This window comes from Protomyctophum bolini (genome assembly GCF_963924005.1).
Source record: "Protomyctophum bolini genome assembly, chromosome: 11".
Classification (NCBI taxonomy): domain Eukaryota; kingdom Metazoa; phylum Chordata; class Actinopteri; order Myctophiformes; family Myctophidae; genus Protomyctophum; species Protomyctophum bolini.
This window is the reverse complement of record NC_137872.1, coordinates 16,141,329-16,159,503: the sequence shown is the minus strand read 5'-3', so window position 1 is coordinate 16,159,503 and position 18,175 is coordinate 16,141,329. Positions and strand designations below refer to the sequence as shown.

General features: G+C 42.7%; 1 protein-coding gene across 1 annotated transcript; it reads left to right on the top strand.

The window, feature by feature from the left end:
- Positions 1–11,432: 11,432 nt before the first annotated feature.
- On the top strand, positions 11,433–15,439 carry LOC308324298 (protein Tob1-like). The gene is made up of 2 exons (XM_080776306.1): positions 11,433–11,765; positions 13,155–15,439. Exon 2 carries the CDS (start codon positions 13,392–13,394, stop codon positions 14,424–14,426), a length of 1,035 nt encoding a protein of 344 aa, XP_080632432.1. The 5' UTR covers positions 11,433–11,765; positions 13,155–13,391; the 3' UTR covers positions 14,427–15,439.
- Positions 15,440–18,175: the final 2,736 nt, after the last annotated feature.

Below are 18,175 nucleotides of genomic sequence, written 5' to 3'. Positions count from 1 at the left end.
GTTTCTCAGGAAATACCTTATTCTCTCAAGATGAAGTGTACTAGTCATTTCATTTAACCAGTGCTTAAATGCAGGAGCCTCTTCCGTCTTCCAGTGTGTCAGAATTCGTTTTTTCGCTGTGATCAGACCATATGAGAAGAGTTGTTTCTGTGCTCTCGTCAACATAGGTTTATTTGTACTTTTACTCAAGTGACATTTTGAACACAGGCGTTTATTTTATTTTATTTTTTATGGCTTTTGCCTTTTTTTTATATTTATTATAGAGGGACAGACAGTAGGCTGACAGGAAATCGGCAGAGAGATGGGGGGATGACATGCAGTGAAGGCCATCGGGATCGGGAGTCGAACCTGCGGCACACATGCCATACTTGGGCTACTGGCCAAGAAGCCATGGACCGCTGAGCCACGGCCCAGCCCATGGGCCTTTATTTCTACATGGTGGTTTTGCTACTTAAGTCAAAATGGTGTGAGTACCATATACTTCTTCCAGTGCTGGACAGGGATACAGATCCACCACAGACATCATTATCACAGCAGGCTGACCTCACTCTGTCTCCGGCTCCCATTACTCACTCTATGGAGCTGAATGTGGCCTGCTGCCATTTTAATGGAGTGTCCTGCATGAGAAATTACAGTTCTTTTAAAATGGGACCATATCCTACGAATATAATAATGCAAGAGCTGTGGATGTTGTGTGCGTGTGTCCAATTGCTATGCAACAACACACAAATGAGTCATGGGCAAGTGATCATCACCTAGCCAGCTTGTGATGGACATTTTAGTCAAACTTTAGTTTTGTCGTCAACAATACAGAAGCACATAAATCTAGCGTCCATGGACTCCTACATGCCCATAATGCCTAATGGTTCTCGAATGTTTTAGTGTCAATGACCCCCAAATTGTATTTGGCCGGAGCCCCATCTGAAAATAGTTTTGAAAGTTATGCACCAGGTGAGATGCACGGGTGAGATGTTCAGTCACACGAGAAAGACTTGGAGTGTCTCTCTAGGGAGGTCCTCGATGCAAGTGCAGTATACACGTGTATATATACATCAAATAGTGCATCCTACCACTATAGAACAGACTCAATTAGCTTTTTACATACATTCCCCATACCACAGAAATAATCTAAACTTTTAAATAAATGTTGTACAACATAATGAAAACCAAATTTAGCCACCAATAGAGGTAATCGAAACCGCATTAACAACAAGAACGCTGTTAAACACATGAACACACACCCCTTCTCTTCTACAGTACTTGGCACGTTCCCCAGGGAACCCCCCTTCTTAACCAAATGGACTGGCCCTGCTCTGTTTCGGCAGTTCCAGGTCTCATTCAGAGGGTGCCAGTGCTGCAGAGGAGAGACAGGTGAGGTGACAAACAAACATTTCAGCTCAGTTCCAATAAACAGTGTTTAAGCTCATGTGATGCATCATATTCACAATACATATGGCTTAACAGGTACATTCATGATGTATTTTTGTAAGTTTGGGGCCCAGTGGTACTCTCAAGTAAAACAATAATGTTTGGGAACCCAGTTAACCTACTGACTGTCACCTATCCCACCCCACCCCTTTAATGCAGGGGTCCTCAACGTTTTTCAGGCTCAGTGCCCCTTAGTTAAGAGATTAATGGTCTGTGTTTGTTTGTTTACACGTATTTTATATAATTATATTATTATAATAATGATTATATAGATAATCTGTTGCATTAATGTTAATGTGTATTATTATATTTAACAACCTAAACCCGCAATACTAAACTAATAATTTGGCTCTGTACCTGGTCTACTCTTTCCCCCCCTCTACTCCCTGTAGTAACTCTGAGGAACTGCTAGGGGTCCCAGACCCACTGTTTAGAAGACCCCTTGTTAATGCGAGGAGCCACCGTATAGTATAGTGCATGTGATGAAGAGAGGAGGGCAGATATGGACTGACAATTAGCCTGAAAGAGCCCTCATGTGACCGACCACTCATTAGCCACCATCTAGAGCATACAGTTCTGTGTAGTGTGTACGACCTATGTGTTCTTGGAATTTAGTTGCTGAAGCCTCTCACGGCCTATACACACACACACACACACACACAGAGTATATTTGTCCGTCCGTCCGTCTGTCAGTCCGTCCGTCTCTCTCGCAAACAAGCACTGGAAATTCTTTATGTTCCGTGAGCTGAACTGTAGTGTCACGGTGACTGAAGTCATAGCCAAGGGGGGTAATGGGCTGTGAGCCTGTGATGTGTGTGCTGTGCGCACGGTGCGTGCAATTCCTCGCTGTGTGAGTGCTAGACCTTTGTTTTTGTACAAATGTTTTTCTCCGTCTGTGTGTGAAATACTGTGCGTGTCTTGTGTGTGTAAACGTAACGTTAGCCGTGCGTGTGCTGGTGTTGTTTACCCATCATGCCTGGAGTCCCTGCAGCCATTGTTCCGTGTGTGTGTGTGTGTGTGTGTGTGGGCTGCAAGGTCAGAGTGAGGGAGATGGAGAGACACCACAGGGGAGCTTTACAAGCACACAAATAATATACAGTTGAGTACAGAAAACCATTGATACGGTTGTACTCAGAGTATTAGTACCACAATCGAAAAACACTATTTAAAAATTGTACTTAAAATTGCATAATGTTTTTTGGCATCAAAAGATACTCTACCGGCCTGGGCGGTTAGCTCAACTGCGGTCAGCCGGACGGCGTGCCGCCAAAAACGCCAAAAAGATACTCTACCAAAGTAAATGTACTCTCAGATGTACTCAGATCTGCAAGTTGAGAGCTTGTAGATCAGCTATTTCTGAATAGCTGAAATAATGATTCCAGAAATTCACTCCATATAATAGACTTGCCTGGATAATGTATCTTATTTGTTTGTGGTTGGTGTTCTTCATTAGTGTTAATGAGTGCTAGTTATTAGGAACACCTCGGCACTCACTCACTACTAGCCTGCAGCTATCGTCATGTCGGCACCACTGCCTTAAACGTGTGGTATTGTTGTTAGTAGGAATAAACACAGAAGTACCCGGGATGCAAATTCCTGGTTCTGCACAAAAACGGAGGTGGTGCGCCCAGAAGGAAAAACAAATGGGTTCCCAGATTGGCCTGCAGCAGACAGTCAAATCCAAACCATTAGCATCCGTAAGCATTCACTTCAATGTTTAAACCGCGCTGTGTGCCAGAGGTCAAACTTCGTACAGTGGTCAGCATGCCTTTGGGAGTTGGGTCACTTATTGGTTTGCCCTGGACTTTCATTCTTAGCTTGCGTATTGAGAGGATCTGACCTGTTCCAAGTTATTAAAGGGACTTTAATAACTTGTTGTCCTTTCCGTTAGTCTGTACGTCGACGACAGCGCAGGGATTCAATCTCAGTGTGACTTTTATAGATGCATGGCGAATATTAACATACGTTGGCCTTGTACACAGTGCCAGTGGGTAAAGACAACTTCCACTTTATGGAATTTTGCCCCCAGACGAGCTACAAACGCTGTGGTTACTCATTAAGCTGCACACGCCGCAAGTGTACAGTACACACACGCATCTGCGTGCGCGTGCAAGGACCTACATGGTACGGAACATGTAAACACAGACGCTAATGTTATCAGTTGTCTTGGTAGCAGCATTATGCACATTTTCCCCTCAGTTGCCCGCAGTGGCCTGTATAACCCAGCGAGCCTTTTACATAATTCATCCAATGGCACCTCACTGGGGCACTAGTCAACAGATGCAACAACAAGAACAACACTGACATGCAGAAGGAACCGTAATTTGAACGCGCGACCGAATGTGGATCTGCATGAAAAGCCTGGTTATTGATCTCTGGCTCCGCTTTTAGAAACATGAAAGCAAGGGGGGGGGGGGGAAACATACTGTTTATCACGTCCGAGAAGCGTGTCTCGTCTTCAGTAACAGTGTTCTGCGAATCACTCTACGTGCTGAACTAACTAATTAGGGATGATATCTTTGAGAACATGCTTACGCTGGAAGAATCTTGAGCCATAATTGAACTCTGTTCCGGGTCCATTTTGTTACATATAGATGTGTACACTCTCAGTTACATATCTCTGCTGTCGGGAGGAAATCTCATAACTCCAAAATGTTCATTTTTCAGGAAATGAAAAATATGTATTTTTCAGGAAATTAAGAAAATCTTATATTTTTAAAACAAAGCAATACAGCCTCATCAAATGTACAACATTTTACTTGAGTATTTCCATTCTATGATACTTAAACACTTCTACCCTGGAGGCAAATATTGTACTTTTTTACAAAATTATTTGAAAATGATTTTATAGGTTTGACCCATTTAGAAACATCTTTTATTTTATTAGCCCCAGTATTATTTTGATGCCAATGTTGTGCTATTACTTGATATTACTTACTATATATTGTGCTATTGCTAAAAACAAATCCTCCACCACTGAATACTCGGGGGGTTCCAAAATGTTTGGTTTTAGCTTGAGAGCCAGAAGAGAAATCATTCTAGGATCCAAACTAGTGAAAATAGCAGATCTACAAGCTTCACTGCGTCGCTATATGACACTTTATGAGCTTGTAGATCGGCTATTTTCACTACTTTACTCTTATGGAATTTAATTGAAATTTTTCTTCATAAAAATGTTTTAAAAATGTAAATGAAATATAAAATATAATAACACAAACTCGCGACCCACAAAATGGGTCACGACCCAGGGGGAACAGTGTGTTAAAACTACCTGTACTAATGGAACCATCTGGTGTACTTATGGAGACAGACAGCTGATCACACACTCGTTGCTCCCTCTGATCCCTGCCCTGTCTATATCCCTGATAAGATAATTAGCCTTTCAAGCATACAGAGGTCAAGTTGGGTTGCACTATCACGACAGACAGACAGACAGACAGACAGACAGACAGTTTGAGAGCCTGTTTGGTCTAAAGCGGAAAGCCTGCTACCATACATTACTTGGTGGAGTCTAAGGCCTTGAATGTGTTAATGAAGTGCCTCTGAATTGTAACGGTGTGTTTGTCAGTCAGCGATGCGATCCATTGTAATTCATCCGAATCATCCACCACTGCACCATACACATGGACTGGAGAGAGGCGAAGTGTTTCTCTCCCTTCGGCTCATGTAGCCCTCATTGGAACTACAAATATTGTTCCCAAAGAAACAATGTGCGGTCACTGCAATCCAAAAGATTGTATAGGCCTACTATAAATCAGTCAAGGCCCCCCAAAAAATATACTACAGTTTGTTCTGCTCCATTCTCAACATCTTTTGGTTTCCAAAAACCGTAATTTATTGTAAGTAAACAAAAACAGTAAAAAGTTTAATGTGTGCTTATTTTAATTTCATTTAATTTGCTTTGATGTGAAAATAGTTATCAGATATCTGATGTCTTCAGAAGAAGACATTGCACATTGCAAGAGACATTTGGACTAATGATTTGTAAGACCTGTTGTTTGTATTGTAGGTAGGCCTATATACTGTGCCAAAATGCAGTTGTCTATGCATTTAATAATGGGTATTGAGGGGTATGACCCAAAAAACAACAAATAATACCCATCCGTTACTACATGTGAAGGGCACAATACTGGGTTTAAAAACACAGCTGAAACATGAAGTAGAGTCTGTCAAATCCTTCTTCCCATTGCGCTGCAACGTAACTAGGATGAGCTGCCCGAAGGGTGGCGAAATTCTAGTATATATATATTTTTTATATATATATATTTTTTTTTAACTAGTTTACTATTTTAATTAGTTGTCTAGTTTACTAATTTTTAACTAGTTTGCTTGTTGTGCAAACAAATCTTTTGCCAAAGTTGGTGTACTTCAAATTGAATCCATCACATGCGGCAGTGGTTCTCAAAGTGGGGTCCGGGGACCCCCAGGAGTCTTCCACGGTGCTCAATGGGGTCCTAATGGCATTGCTTATTAAGTCCATATCCCAAGCAAAATCAAATACTGTAGCATAAAATCAGTACAACCACTTTATTCCTATACCTTTATTTGAAAATTGGCTGTTTTCTCGCATCTGAAATCTCGAATTTGGAATGTTTTCAAAATATTTTAACACAAATCTTGTATGGGGGGTCCCTGGCACAAAATCTTTTCAGAATGATTAATTTGGGGGTCCTTAGCGTGCAAAAGCTTATAAGCACTGATGACACTCTTCACCTTGACGGTGCATATTCAGCTGAGCTCACATTGAAAAGTATAGGGAGATGGTATCTCTGCCCACCTCTCAGCGGCAGTACATTTTTGTAACACCCAATCTGCATCCCACCCTTTCCCTTTGCTCTTCAAAGGGAGTGCAGAGGTGTGTGTGTGTGTGTGTGTGTGTGCGCCCCCCCTCCCGTGTTAAGTAATAACAAGCAGTGACGTCAAAGACGGGCTCCTCCGTCTGCTCATGCAGGGAGAGTGGGAGGGACATGATAGAGCTAGTAGTGAGTGAGGATCTTCTGTGTGCGTGTCAGACAGATGCATCTTATGTACATGTCTGTTATTTCATGTGCTGCTATTTAACTACCCTGCACCGCTGCTATTTTTAAGCATGCACTTTGTACACCTCATCACACTGCCCATATTGCTATACCTTTCTCTCTTTTTTATATAAAATGTTTATCCCACGATTTTGCAACCCACTTTTTTTTGACCCAGTGTCAATTATCTAACGTAATCCTGGGCTCTACACTCCCTCTGCCAACCTGGGGAGAGCAACGGACTGACTTCATGCTTCCTTCTAGGCATGAGGAGTCCAAGCCTATACTTTTCACCTGACAGGGGGGGGGGGTTTCCCTGGTTGGATGTAGCGTGTGGAAGGAACACATTATTCCAACCACTTCCTTTCCCCTATACCAGGCGCCCCGGCTGGCCAGGGGGAGGTAGTTTAGAGACCAGGATTTAATACTGTATGTTTTTTTGTGAGGGTGCCTACCCTAAAGGGGACGTATGTGTACGCTACATTGCACGCAGCCTGTTTGTTTACAAACCAACCCAGGTGGTTCCTGAGCCTGTGTGCTTGTGATTGGGCGGAGCGGAGGCCATCACACCCCACAGCAATGCACCCCCCCCCCCCCCCCCCCAATGCTAATCCAATTGCCTTTTTCCCCCTACCGAGATAAATTGAAAAACCGCATTCAATTATGTGCTGTCATGTGTCTGCACATTCCTGTTGTCTATGCACACGGTCCTCTGTGCACTGGGTACAGTCGTGTCCAACTGGCCTGTCATCTGATGGCTGAGGGAGTAGGAGGGGCCAGTGAGGATGAACTCAAGGTTACTCATGTTAAAAGGCCAGCGATTCTGAAGATGTTGCAAGTGGAGTTAGTGCACCCCTGACAAAAATAAAAAATAAATAAAACACTAAGATCTTAATGATTATATATATATTTTTTTATTTTTTTTTATTTTTAAGTAAAACAAGTGAAAAATAATGACTTCGTGTAGTTGACTTTAGTTCCATCTGACTTAAAAGTATTTTGTGGCTATAGTATCTATTTGTTTAAAACAACTGAGCAAAACTTACCAATTTATTTGGTTCCAAACAGCACCATTTCCATATTCAAATCAAACTCTTGCTATTAATTGAATATAACCTTAATTTATCATTTTTGTTTTACTTTATTAGATTACATTTCAAAACTGAAGATGAGCAATGACACAATGATTTAATGAATGCCTGTTGATAGCACCAAGTATCTATTCTAATGGTAGCATGTATGGTCATATCGTTTAGCCCTGAAGCATTATGTAGGCCCAATTGTCTCATGCATGAGGCTTAGGGGTTTAACAGTAGAAATAGACAGCTAGATTATAACTTGTTCATTCAACTTCACTTTTCTCCTGTAGTCAAAGCCACGAAGTCCCTTTGAAGATTGATTGGGGATTAGATTTTAAAGGGTTACGCTCTTCCATGAGAACGTAGTTACAGAAGAGGCAGTGAGTGGAGTATGTGTAGGGGATTAGACCCTAAGACCGTATAGCAGCCTTAACGTGCCTCGCTGTTGCTAGCATTTCAACGTGCCTCGCCACTGCTGCTAACATTTTAAACGTCCTGCCAGGTGCAGCACTGTCACTAAAGCGTGGTGGTACAGTGACTACAGTCACATGCACTGTATTTCATATATGCTTGATATCTGCTATATCTGTAACTTCTTGCAAGAGACCTATAAGGTACACTGCCCTTATTCTTTTTAGTACACACTTTGTTTTGATTTGATATTTCCCCTGTCTATTATGATTAATTTTAAGTGGCAATTTTGGGTAGCTTGTACAAAACAAATATTTCACGCATCTCTTACATCTGTAAAAGAAAATATGTATGCACGTGCGCACACACACACACACACACACACACACACACACACACACACACACACACACACACTCACACTCACACTCACACTCACACTCACACTCACACTCACAATCACACACAAATGATCTACCCATCAGGGAGCAAATCAACCATGAAGCGTGTTGTATGTAAACTTCCATAAAAGGTTTTTGCCAAATCGTAAACTATATGGCTTCAGTCCCGGTGGCTGTGTGATAATGGCTGGCATTGTGACGTGTGCAATAAAAACAACGAGGAGGGGAACCTTGCCAAGGCCGTGGACATATCCCAGTGCCAATGGCAACCAACTCACTCCCCTGCCCACTTGCATTCTAAAGAGAGCATGTGAATCTCACTCCTTTGTGAACCCGCCGACTCTCCCCTCTCTGCCCTGCTTCAGCCTGCTCCATTGTCTGTCCCATAGATCTAATTCCTTCTTTCCATCTGAGCCCTGTCACACATTTACAGCTCACAGCAAGCACATGACCGCGCTTGGCAAACCTAAGCACTTGAAGAATGCCTAAACGTCCTCCGTAAGCCTACTTCTGTTGGAGCAACAGCTTCCCTTCCTTCTCTGTGACAAGGACAGCTGTTGTGGTGACTAGAGTATAAAGTACTCAGAGACTGTACAAATGTAACCAAAAGGAACCTTATACGGGTCCCTTTGGTTACAAATTTGTACAGTCTAGATATAAAACTAGACAAATTAATGAGGTAGGCCTATACGTAATTTTTTCTAACCCAGTATTGCATGTACAATGTAAGACTACTTGTACTTAAGACATAACATTTTCCATGGTACCTGATGCGTGTAATTACGGCCACAGACTACTTACTAAATGGTATAATCGGAGATATCTGAGGAAATTATATGGGGTTAATGACCTGGAAAATGACTGGCCTTAATAAAAACAGCGTAAACAACAACATGAAAACACAGCAATCGCTATTTTCACATGTGCTGTTTTGCCTGTTTATTCAGGACTCATAAAGCCACAGAGAAAAGAGCCAGTACAAAATAGGGCTGATCATGAAACAAACCGTGTTGGTCCCAGTGATTTGAAACCTTTTTGGACCGCTATTTTATTACGCCATGGAATCCCATTCATTAAGACTTTAATCTCTGGGACCCCAAGCTAAGAATTTTAAGACATGATTTGGTCCAAATAATGGTCTGCATTTTGTCCACGATTCCTTTATTGTCTATGTACTCATCATTATTGTGCGTGCATTCTCTGGTTGCATTAAATGCACTGCGGCAGCATAATGATGATTATTAGCCGCATTCATCACTGGAATATCGTGTTACAAACATGCACAAGTATTGAAGTATTTCACTGGAATATCGTGTTACAAACCGAAGCACAAGTATTTTTATAGGCCATTAGATGCATTTTCTACAAGAAGACTAACTTTTCCCAGTCAATTATTACACAGCCCTATCTATCTCGTGCAGAGAGACAGCCCTTTAAAAATGTGCTTACGCCATACGCACAGCCAGGCTGGTGATGACGCGCACAGCTACATCAGCACCTTAGATACGGACCACACCATTCAACACTGGGGCTCCTGCCCCGTTTCTGACCTATCACAGGGCTCCTGGGCCCTTTCTGACCAATCGACACCGGTGTTTTCTAGATAGTGTTCGGCACCACCCCCTCCGCTCCGCCTGCGTGCCAGCTGTATGTATGCTTCCACCGGGGAGTCTCCTCTCTCGGCTCAGCAATAGATTTATGTATATTTGCGATATATTTTCTTATAATAATGACACCGTCACGGCCTTTCTTTAGCCTAGTTTAGTTGCCCCAGCTTCCGGCTGAGCGATGAATACAAAATGACAGCAAACGCATTTTATATAACCCTGGGTCGGACAGGAGGACTCTACTCGAGTCGCACACTCCTGTCACTTCATGGTATAAACATTATAAGGCTACTAAAGCTATTGAGATAGAAGCAGCAAGCATTTCCGTAGCGCCCGGGCCGCACCGATACCTCAAGGCTCAAGTATTATTAATAATAAACAATTGATCATTTGGTGCTATAGCATCTATCTAGCCTACTGATAATTTTAGTGCGACGGCGTCGCTCGCCGAAAATAGCCGATGTTCAGGCGTTGCGTTCGCGACTTAGCTTGTAGATTGGCTATTTTCGGTATAATTGAAGCACACGTTTCTGGGCGAATGGGCTGCATGGTTCTCTAGCTGTTCTTCTCAGCAACACTAAACCCCGTCAAGTCGAGAGAGACTAGAGACAACGGGTTTGTGTGGGGCTACCAGGGAACACGACACACACGTGTGGATGTCATTTATTCCGTCGTGTGACTTAAAAATTAATTATTTTTGTCTTCGCATCAGCTGTCATCAGAGCCATAGGTTTACTTGCGTGTGACGCAAATGTACATGTCGGGACGGAGGGGACTGTTGCCACATTTTGCGACAGAAACAAGTGGCCAGCTCTACGAAAACAAGCCCAAAAGAGTTTTCAGTTTACCACTTGTAAAATACATATTTTCTTTTAAAAAACGACACGATGGGTGGGACCTATGCACAAAAACGAATTTCACACACTTTTTAACTTTTAAAATAAAACTGATATGGCAATAAAGTTCATTATTATTTTGATTCTGATTATATATGTAACATTTTGTTTGTCCCTGGCCTGGCTGGCACAGAGTTTTTTCAGATGGGGGACGGGGTTCATGCCTTTCATGGACAAATACTATTTAATTTGTGTAGGATAAAAAATAGCCTATTTGGTCGTCTACATAACGTAAATGCATTGCATTCATTCATTGTCAAATGGAATTTAATGTTTTTGTATTAAAGACGAAAATCTAACACCAGCGGCCTAATATAGGAAAAACAAGGCCAAAGTCGCCGATATTCAGCGGACTTGGCAACACCGCAGGGGAGGCGTTCCTCCGTTCAGGTAGAGTGATCGACGGAACGAACCGGCCAATGGGCGTCCGAGTCGGGCCATGCGTGGAGGGCGGGACTCGCGGCGGTGAGCCAATGGCGCGGCGTATGTATTGTTTTGACCTCTGAAAGCGCGTCACCGCCTCCACCTCGTGCCCGTGGCGGAGGCTATAAATACAGGCGCTCTGCAGACGGTGGGGGACGAAGTTGTAAAACTCCCGAGTAGGAGGGAGAGGAGCCGCTTTGCAAAGCCTGCTGAACAGGATAGGACACGGGAACGAAAACAAACAAAAAAGAAACTCAAAAATAAGAATATAACCTTAAAAGAAACCTAAGAAAGCAAACGTAACGTCAATCCTCCCGACAGACATCTTCATGTACTGGAATTACTTCTTTTTTTTTTACATGATGATAATATATTCTATGTGAAGACAGTATTTATACCTTGCCGAACTGTTTTGTTTTTGTTTTGTTTTTTTCTTCTATTTGCACTAAACTAACGGTACTTCAAAACTACTGAGAATCTCTTGATTTTTTTAAACGGAAAAGTAAGTATCGTTTTGCCCTTTTTATGCCTCTGCAGTTGTGAGTGTTTTTGCTTGGTGTTGGGCTGTCTGTGTAAGCTCTGTTCTGAGTCTGACTGAGGGTTTCATTAAGCTGATTTGCTGCGTCAGTCCACGAAGTTAGGGAGGGGTTGTGTGTGTGTGTGTGTGTGTGTGTACTATTTTCTTGGTCCAAAGTGTGTTGCATCTGTACTGAAACCATGCTTCAGCTGGAAGGTGTTTTATGTCAGGGACAGGGCTAATGTATGAGATCACAGTGTAAGCAGAATTGATTCATTCCATGCCTCTTGGTGGGTCCTCCTCAGCCAATGCATAAATCGAGTTTTAGCTGCGCGTAGAATACAAAGTGTCACATTGGCTTCACTCTCCTGTCTTCAGCCCAGCCCTGAGGTTCGTTGGTTGCTGGTCAAACTTCTTTATATGCAACGTAATTGATTTGAAGCTACGATTTGTCGATGAAGGGAGCTGCTACACGCCGACGCAGATTGCTCTGTAAAATAGTCAATTCAACTTGCTGTGTCGTTGTGTAGCTTTATTTTGACTTGTGTCTTTTTTACCGAATCGTTCCGACTATTCGACGGTGCTTGCGTATATTAAAACAGCTCCAGGGACATACCGTAGGGTAGGCTATAATAACGCCAACCAACATTCATTGCTAATTTAATGCAACTAAACTGACCAAAATATTTAATTTTGTTCCAATTTGGCCAATCGATAAATGAACAGTGAAGTTTACATTTACCAGGCAGCCACTTTAACTAGTTACATTGCGGTCATTGTTGTTTTATTAAGGATAACCTTCTCAGTAGGTGATCAGTTCACTGACTGTAGCTTTACTGTACACCGGCTAGGCTGTGGTGGATCTATTATGTAACAGCAATCCAAGAGCAAGATTCAGAGAAAGCCTGAGCTTTCTTAATATAAAAAAAATAATAAATAGCCATATTCGCATGACGCATTCCACCCCATCTGCCACTGTTGACACTGAAGATGTTTTTATTTTTTATTATTATCCTACTATTTATGTTTAAATGATTGTATGTGTGCAACAAAACAAGAAGCTACACAGACTTTTCTGTCAGGCAGTGTAGGGTTAATGTTTAAAGGGCGCTTCTGTGTACTGTATCTATATGGTTTGCAGTAGCAGCCACCAAGATTATTATGAAGCATGGCCTATTTTATAACATGTCCTTCAGTACACACACTGTGTGTGTGTGTGTGTGTGTGTGTGTGTGTGTGCTATAGTATTTAGGTAACATTACCAACAAAGAGGGAAAAAAAGTGTTCATCTATTTCTTCGGCTGATAATATCACAAGGAATAGCAAAGTAGCATGCATACTCATGGTATTTTCCCCCACTTGTGATTATTTCAGAAAAGATCACTCGACCTGTGGAAGAACACCACTTCTACAAAACCAGCACTTTTTGTTTGTTCAACCAGTTTCAACTAAGCTCTAGTTCCTTGTTTTTGCCTGGTGCCATACGACACCCTGTCCTCCCCGGAGATCCTCGGCAGCCCACCACGGATAAACAACACCCACCCCGTGGATACATCGGAGGCCAGACACACCCAGTCGTCTCACACATCTGGTGCACTTCAGCGGTCCGCTATGCAGCTTGAAATCCAAGTAGCCCTCAACTTCATCATCTCCTACCTGTACAACAAACTGCCGCGGCGGCGGGTCAACATCTTTGGCGAGGAGCTGGAGCGGCAGCTCAAGCAGAAGTACGAGGGACACTGGTACCCGGACAAGCCATACAAAGGCTCAGGATTCAGGTGCATCCATGTGGGGGAGAAGGTTGACCCCGTGGTGGAGAAGGCAGCCAAAGAGAGCGGGCTGGACATCGAGGACGTCCGCCACAACCTGCCCCAGGACCTCAGTGTGTGGATCGACCCCTTCGAGGTGTCCTACCAGATCGGCGAGAAGGGGCCGGTCAAGGTGCTGTACGTCGATGACAGCAACGAGAGCGTGGCTGCGGCCATCCCCAATGGCGGTCTGGACCTGGACAAGGAGATCAAGAACAGTTTCAACCCCGACGCGCAGGTCTTCATGCCCATCTGTGAGCCCCCAGTGGGCACGTCGCCCGTCTCCAGCTCGCCTTCGCCTCCCTTCGGCCACTCGGCAGCCGTCAGCCCCACATTCATGCCCCGCTCCACCCAGCCGCTGACCTTCACGACTGCCATGTTTGCAGCCACCAAGTTCGGCTCGACTAAGATGAAGAGCAGCGGCCGCAACAACAACAACAACGGCAGCAGTGCTGCCGGGAACAACAAGGTGGCGCGCACTTCCCCCACCAACCTGGGCCTGAATGTGAACGGCCTCCTGAAACAGAAAGCCATCTCCACCTCCATGCACTCTCTGTACGGGCTGGGCCTGGGTGCGCAGCAGCACCAGAAGCCCTCGGCCCTGTCCCCCAACGCCAAGGAATTTGTGTTCCCCAACCTGCAGAGTCAGGGCAGCCCGAGCGCTCTCTTCCCCGGAGACAGCTCACTCAGCCTCAGCCCGCTGCAGTACAGCAATGCCTTTGACGTGTTTGCCGCCTACGGCGGCCTCAACGACAAGTCCCTTATGGACGGCTTGAATTTCAGCTTGAACAACATGCAGTATTCTAACCAGCAATTCCAGCCAGTTATGGCCAACTAGTACATGTAAAGGTACAACTCCTGCTACTGCTACTACACACAGAAATGACCAGAGATAGGGGAAAACACACACACACACACACACACACACACACACACACACACACACACACCACAAATGCACATTAAAGAAAAATGAAAAAGAAAACAAAAAGAAAACATGAACAGAATGTCAAGGAAAAAAGTGACTTGTCAGCTATAAGATCTTTTGTTACGAGTCCAAGAGCATGAGCCCGAGGGTGAATTACTTTGCCCCCTTGAGTTACTTTTTCTTTATTTATTTTTTTAATTTCTTTTTTTATGATGAAGCTTGTAGTACAAGATGCCCAAGCTTGGTTACCTAAACTTCAACATGCATCATTGTTATTTCTTTTGCCAACCAAGCACAAAATAATTTTTTACGTGACTGCTTTAAGATATTAAAAAACAAGAAAACAAAAAAACAAACCCAAGTCATGGCCTCTTTCAGTATTTAAAACATAACTGGATGCCGCCAATTTTTCAAAGAATTGGCATAAATAAGTGGGATTTCCTGGTCTTTTTTCTAATTGTATAATTTAATTTAGTACAGAGTTTGTAAAATATCAGAGTATCTATTGTTTCTACGACATGGTATTGCATTTATATCTTTTTACTACTACAGTGATCCGTGATGGCTGCAGCGACTTTATGTTATTTCTTTTTTTATTGAAATTGTAAAATGAATCCATCTAAAAAACAAACAAAAAAACAACAAACATCGACTATTCTAAAGATTGTGTACAGAATATTCCGTAGTGGTGGGATTTAAGAATATTTGCTTTTTTGAAAAACATAAGAGTTGTATTTTCTGTTAAGAGTTTAAAGATTTTTGCTATATTATGGACAAAATGTAATCGTATATTAATTTTGTACCTACATTGTGCAATACTTGATAAAAAAGAAAACGGTATAACAAAGTATTTGGAGTCAGTGTCTTACATGTTAAGAGGGACTGATAGTTTATTAAGTTTGTATTAAAATGCTTGAAAATAATTGCGCCTGTTCAGTTTCTCATTGGTCTTGTGGTTTACCTCGTTGATGCAGGTGATACTTGAAGTATTTCGTCACTGTCTGGCAGAAACCTCATATCTATATTTCAACTACTCCTGTAAATGCATGCCCTACTTCATCCAAGAGTGTGGCACAAAAGTAGTGAATACAGCAGATATACAAACTTAAAATGTTTTTGCAACTAAAAAAGGAACAGTTTTGGACAGGTTTTTACCTGACAGCAGTGATTTGTTTTGTACCACAACATGTCAGGGCATTACATGCACTGTTGAAGGCAGAGCAACAAGGCTGTCCTTCAATGTCTACTCTTCATCTCTTCACTTGGCTCAATGTGCATTACTCGTTTTGTATCATGGCAGTGAACACATTATTTAGCCTTCTGTCCATGACACGTCTTTAAATTTCCATAAGTTATAGGCTTTGGAGTCAAATATGAAGAATTCGTTTTTAGCATTTCCATTCAATATACAGTTGACAAAGTTATTGCTTTGAACCAGCTGTCTGCAGAAGATCAAACTTTGTCATACCTGTTCAGATTCAGATGGACATCTGTGTGGATGTCCTGTTTATATGCCCATATGGACAGCATGTTTCCATACAATCCTGACATTTATGTGGTTGCCACATCATAAAATACTTGATAGCGTTTAGATGACCTTGGGTCGGACATAAAGGATAATAGTGATGTGAATGGTTTAAGCCTGAAAACCTGCTGGACATATGGATGGTTTAAACCATCAAAACCAGGAAAGCATCTGTGCCATTTAGACTTTAGTGTTGGCTATTCACGATGGATACAAGCTCACAGCATGTCACTTTGCCATGTTGTACAGCTTGTAGGCTACGCTGCTATTTTGAACATTTTAGAAAAACCCTGATTACTAATTTGAGAACTACTTATTTTTAAGGCATTTGTAGAATTGGCCTAGGTCTAATGGGTTACGCCTGAAAACCTGCTGGATATGGATGGATATGTCATAACTAGGACTATTGGCTAATTCCAGGGTTCCACAGGCTAACTGCACACAGTGCACAGTGGCTACTAGTAGCCCCCATACATCTGTGCTGCTTATTTAGTTAAAGCCACTTTGTATCCTGCTGAACAATGCAGCTTTGTTGGGAGACACAGCACCGAGCAGACAGGCTGGAGGCTGTGTCGTTAGAAGTGGGTATTGTGTTGAAACTGTTGTAAATACTGAACTAAAATATCCACTGGGTTAAAAAAAAAATCCCTGCCACATGCCATATCCCAGTATCTCTGAGGGTATTTAGATTGCCACAGTAGAGCACAGTCTCCTTTTGAGTTGGTCCAATGCGTCAGAAAAGGATTAATTACCCACTTTAAAAACTGTGATAAAATAAACACTTTAATCTCTTGAGTGCTCATGGCTAGGCTATGCTAGGCTACAGTGCATCAGCAGTTAGTAACATTTCACCCAGTGTCCCTAGTAGAAAGTTGGTTAATGGATAACTAGTTATACTGTTGTTGAGGGCAGACAGAGTGAGAGTCAAGCATGCTCGTCTTAGGTTCAAATGAAAAGTTTTTAGCTCTGTGTTGATTTGTGTGTATTCCTTTCCTTGACCAATTTAATTGTTTGTGCAATGCCAAAGTGACCCTTTGTTTTGAGCCACTTTTCATTCTTGGTTCTTAAATGCTGGCCTAACCATGTGTGTTTAAAATGAACAGATATGGCCATTTTAATGAGTAATGACTTATTCAAATGAAGCTGCTAAGTGCCATAACACTCAGCTGTTAAGACGTGACAAATCTAATCTTTTAGTTCCTCTGGCAATATTTAACTCGTTTGAATCAACCTCTTAAATTACCACTGTTATGAGGCAGGCAATTACCTCTTATCTGATGGCCCAGCTGTTTCCCCTGAGGTCATCAGGACAGTGGACATCTTGGAGCTCTGCTAAAGGCACAAAAGCCAATGAGAGCATCATTTTCTGTGCTTCAAATGTAACTCTTTATTGTCTAATATAAACTACTCCTTTTATCTGTGCTCTACAGTTTAATAGAAGTTAGATTTGTCTATAATGAAATTGTGCACGTGTCCCCTTGAGGGGCCTAGTTAACCATACCAGCGGAGTCCCATCTATACTACTGTCTTTTCTACTAGTGTGGAGATATCTTTCACTGAAAATAGCCGATCGACAAGCTTGCAATGTGCCGCGTTGTGAGGAATTGCAGTGTCCCAGAGATGATAAACATGTATTCATTAAATTTAATTGGGGATCGCGTGCCTAATGAACGGATCATTAGCCCCACGGACCCCCAATTTGAAACTATATGCCAGGGACCCCCATGAGAGAAGATCTTTACAGCTATTTGGTGACCCATTAGGGTGCATTTGGTTCCATTTGTACACTCTCAGAGTTACAGACCCATAAGGGTCCATTTGGTTCCTAACTCTCATTTGGCTGGGGACCCCCTGGAACTCTCAAGGGGTCCCCGGACCTCACTTTGGGAATCACTGCCCTAATGAACCTGGGGGTCCTTGATATCAATGATATGAAATGTATGAAAGCCGCGGTGACTGTACAGTAGCTGGACTCGCACACTGTGATGGGGATGACACATACTGTGGTCAGGGTTGTGTTCACTGTGGCTGTCACTCTTGAGGAGGAGTGTGGAACTTGCATGCCAGTGTGGAATGAGTGAAATCACTTTGACCCTGCTGCTGCTGTTGCTGGCATATCATGATCCCTCTGTGG

Coding starts and splice junctions, on each gene's coding strand:
- LOC308324298 (XM_080776306.1), top strand. CDS start 13,392: ATGCAGCTTGAAATCCAAGTAGCCCTCAACTTCATCATCTCCTACCTG.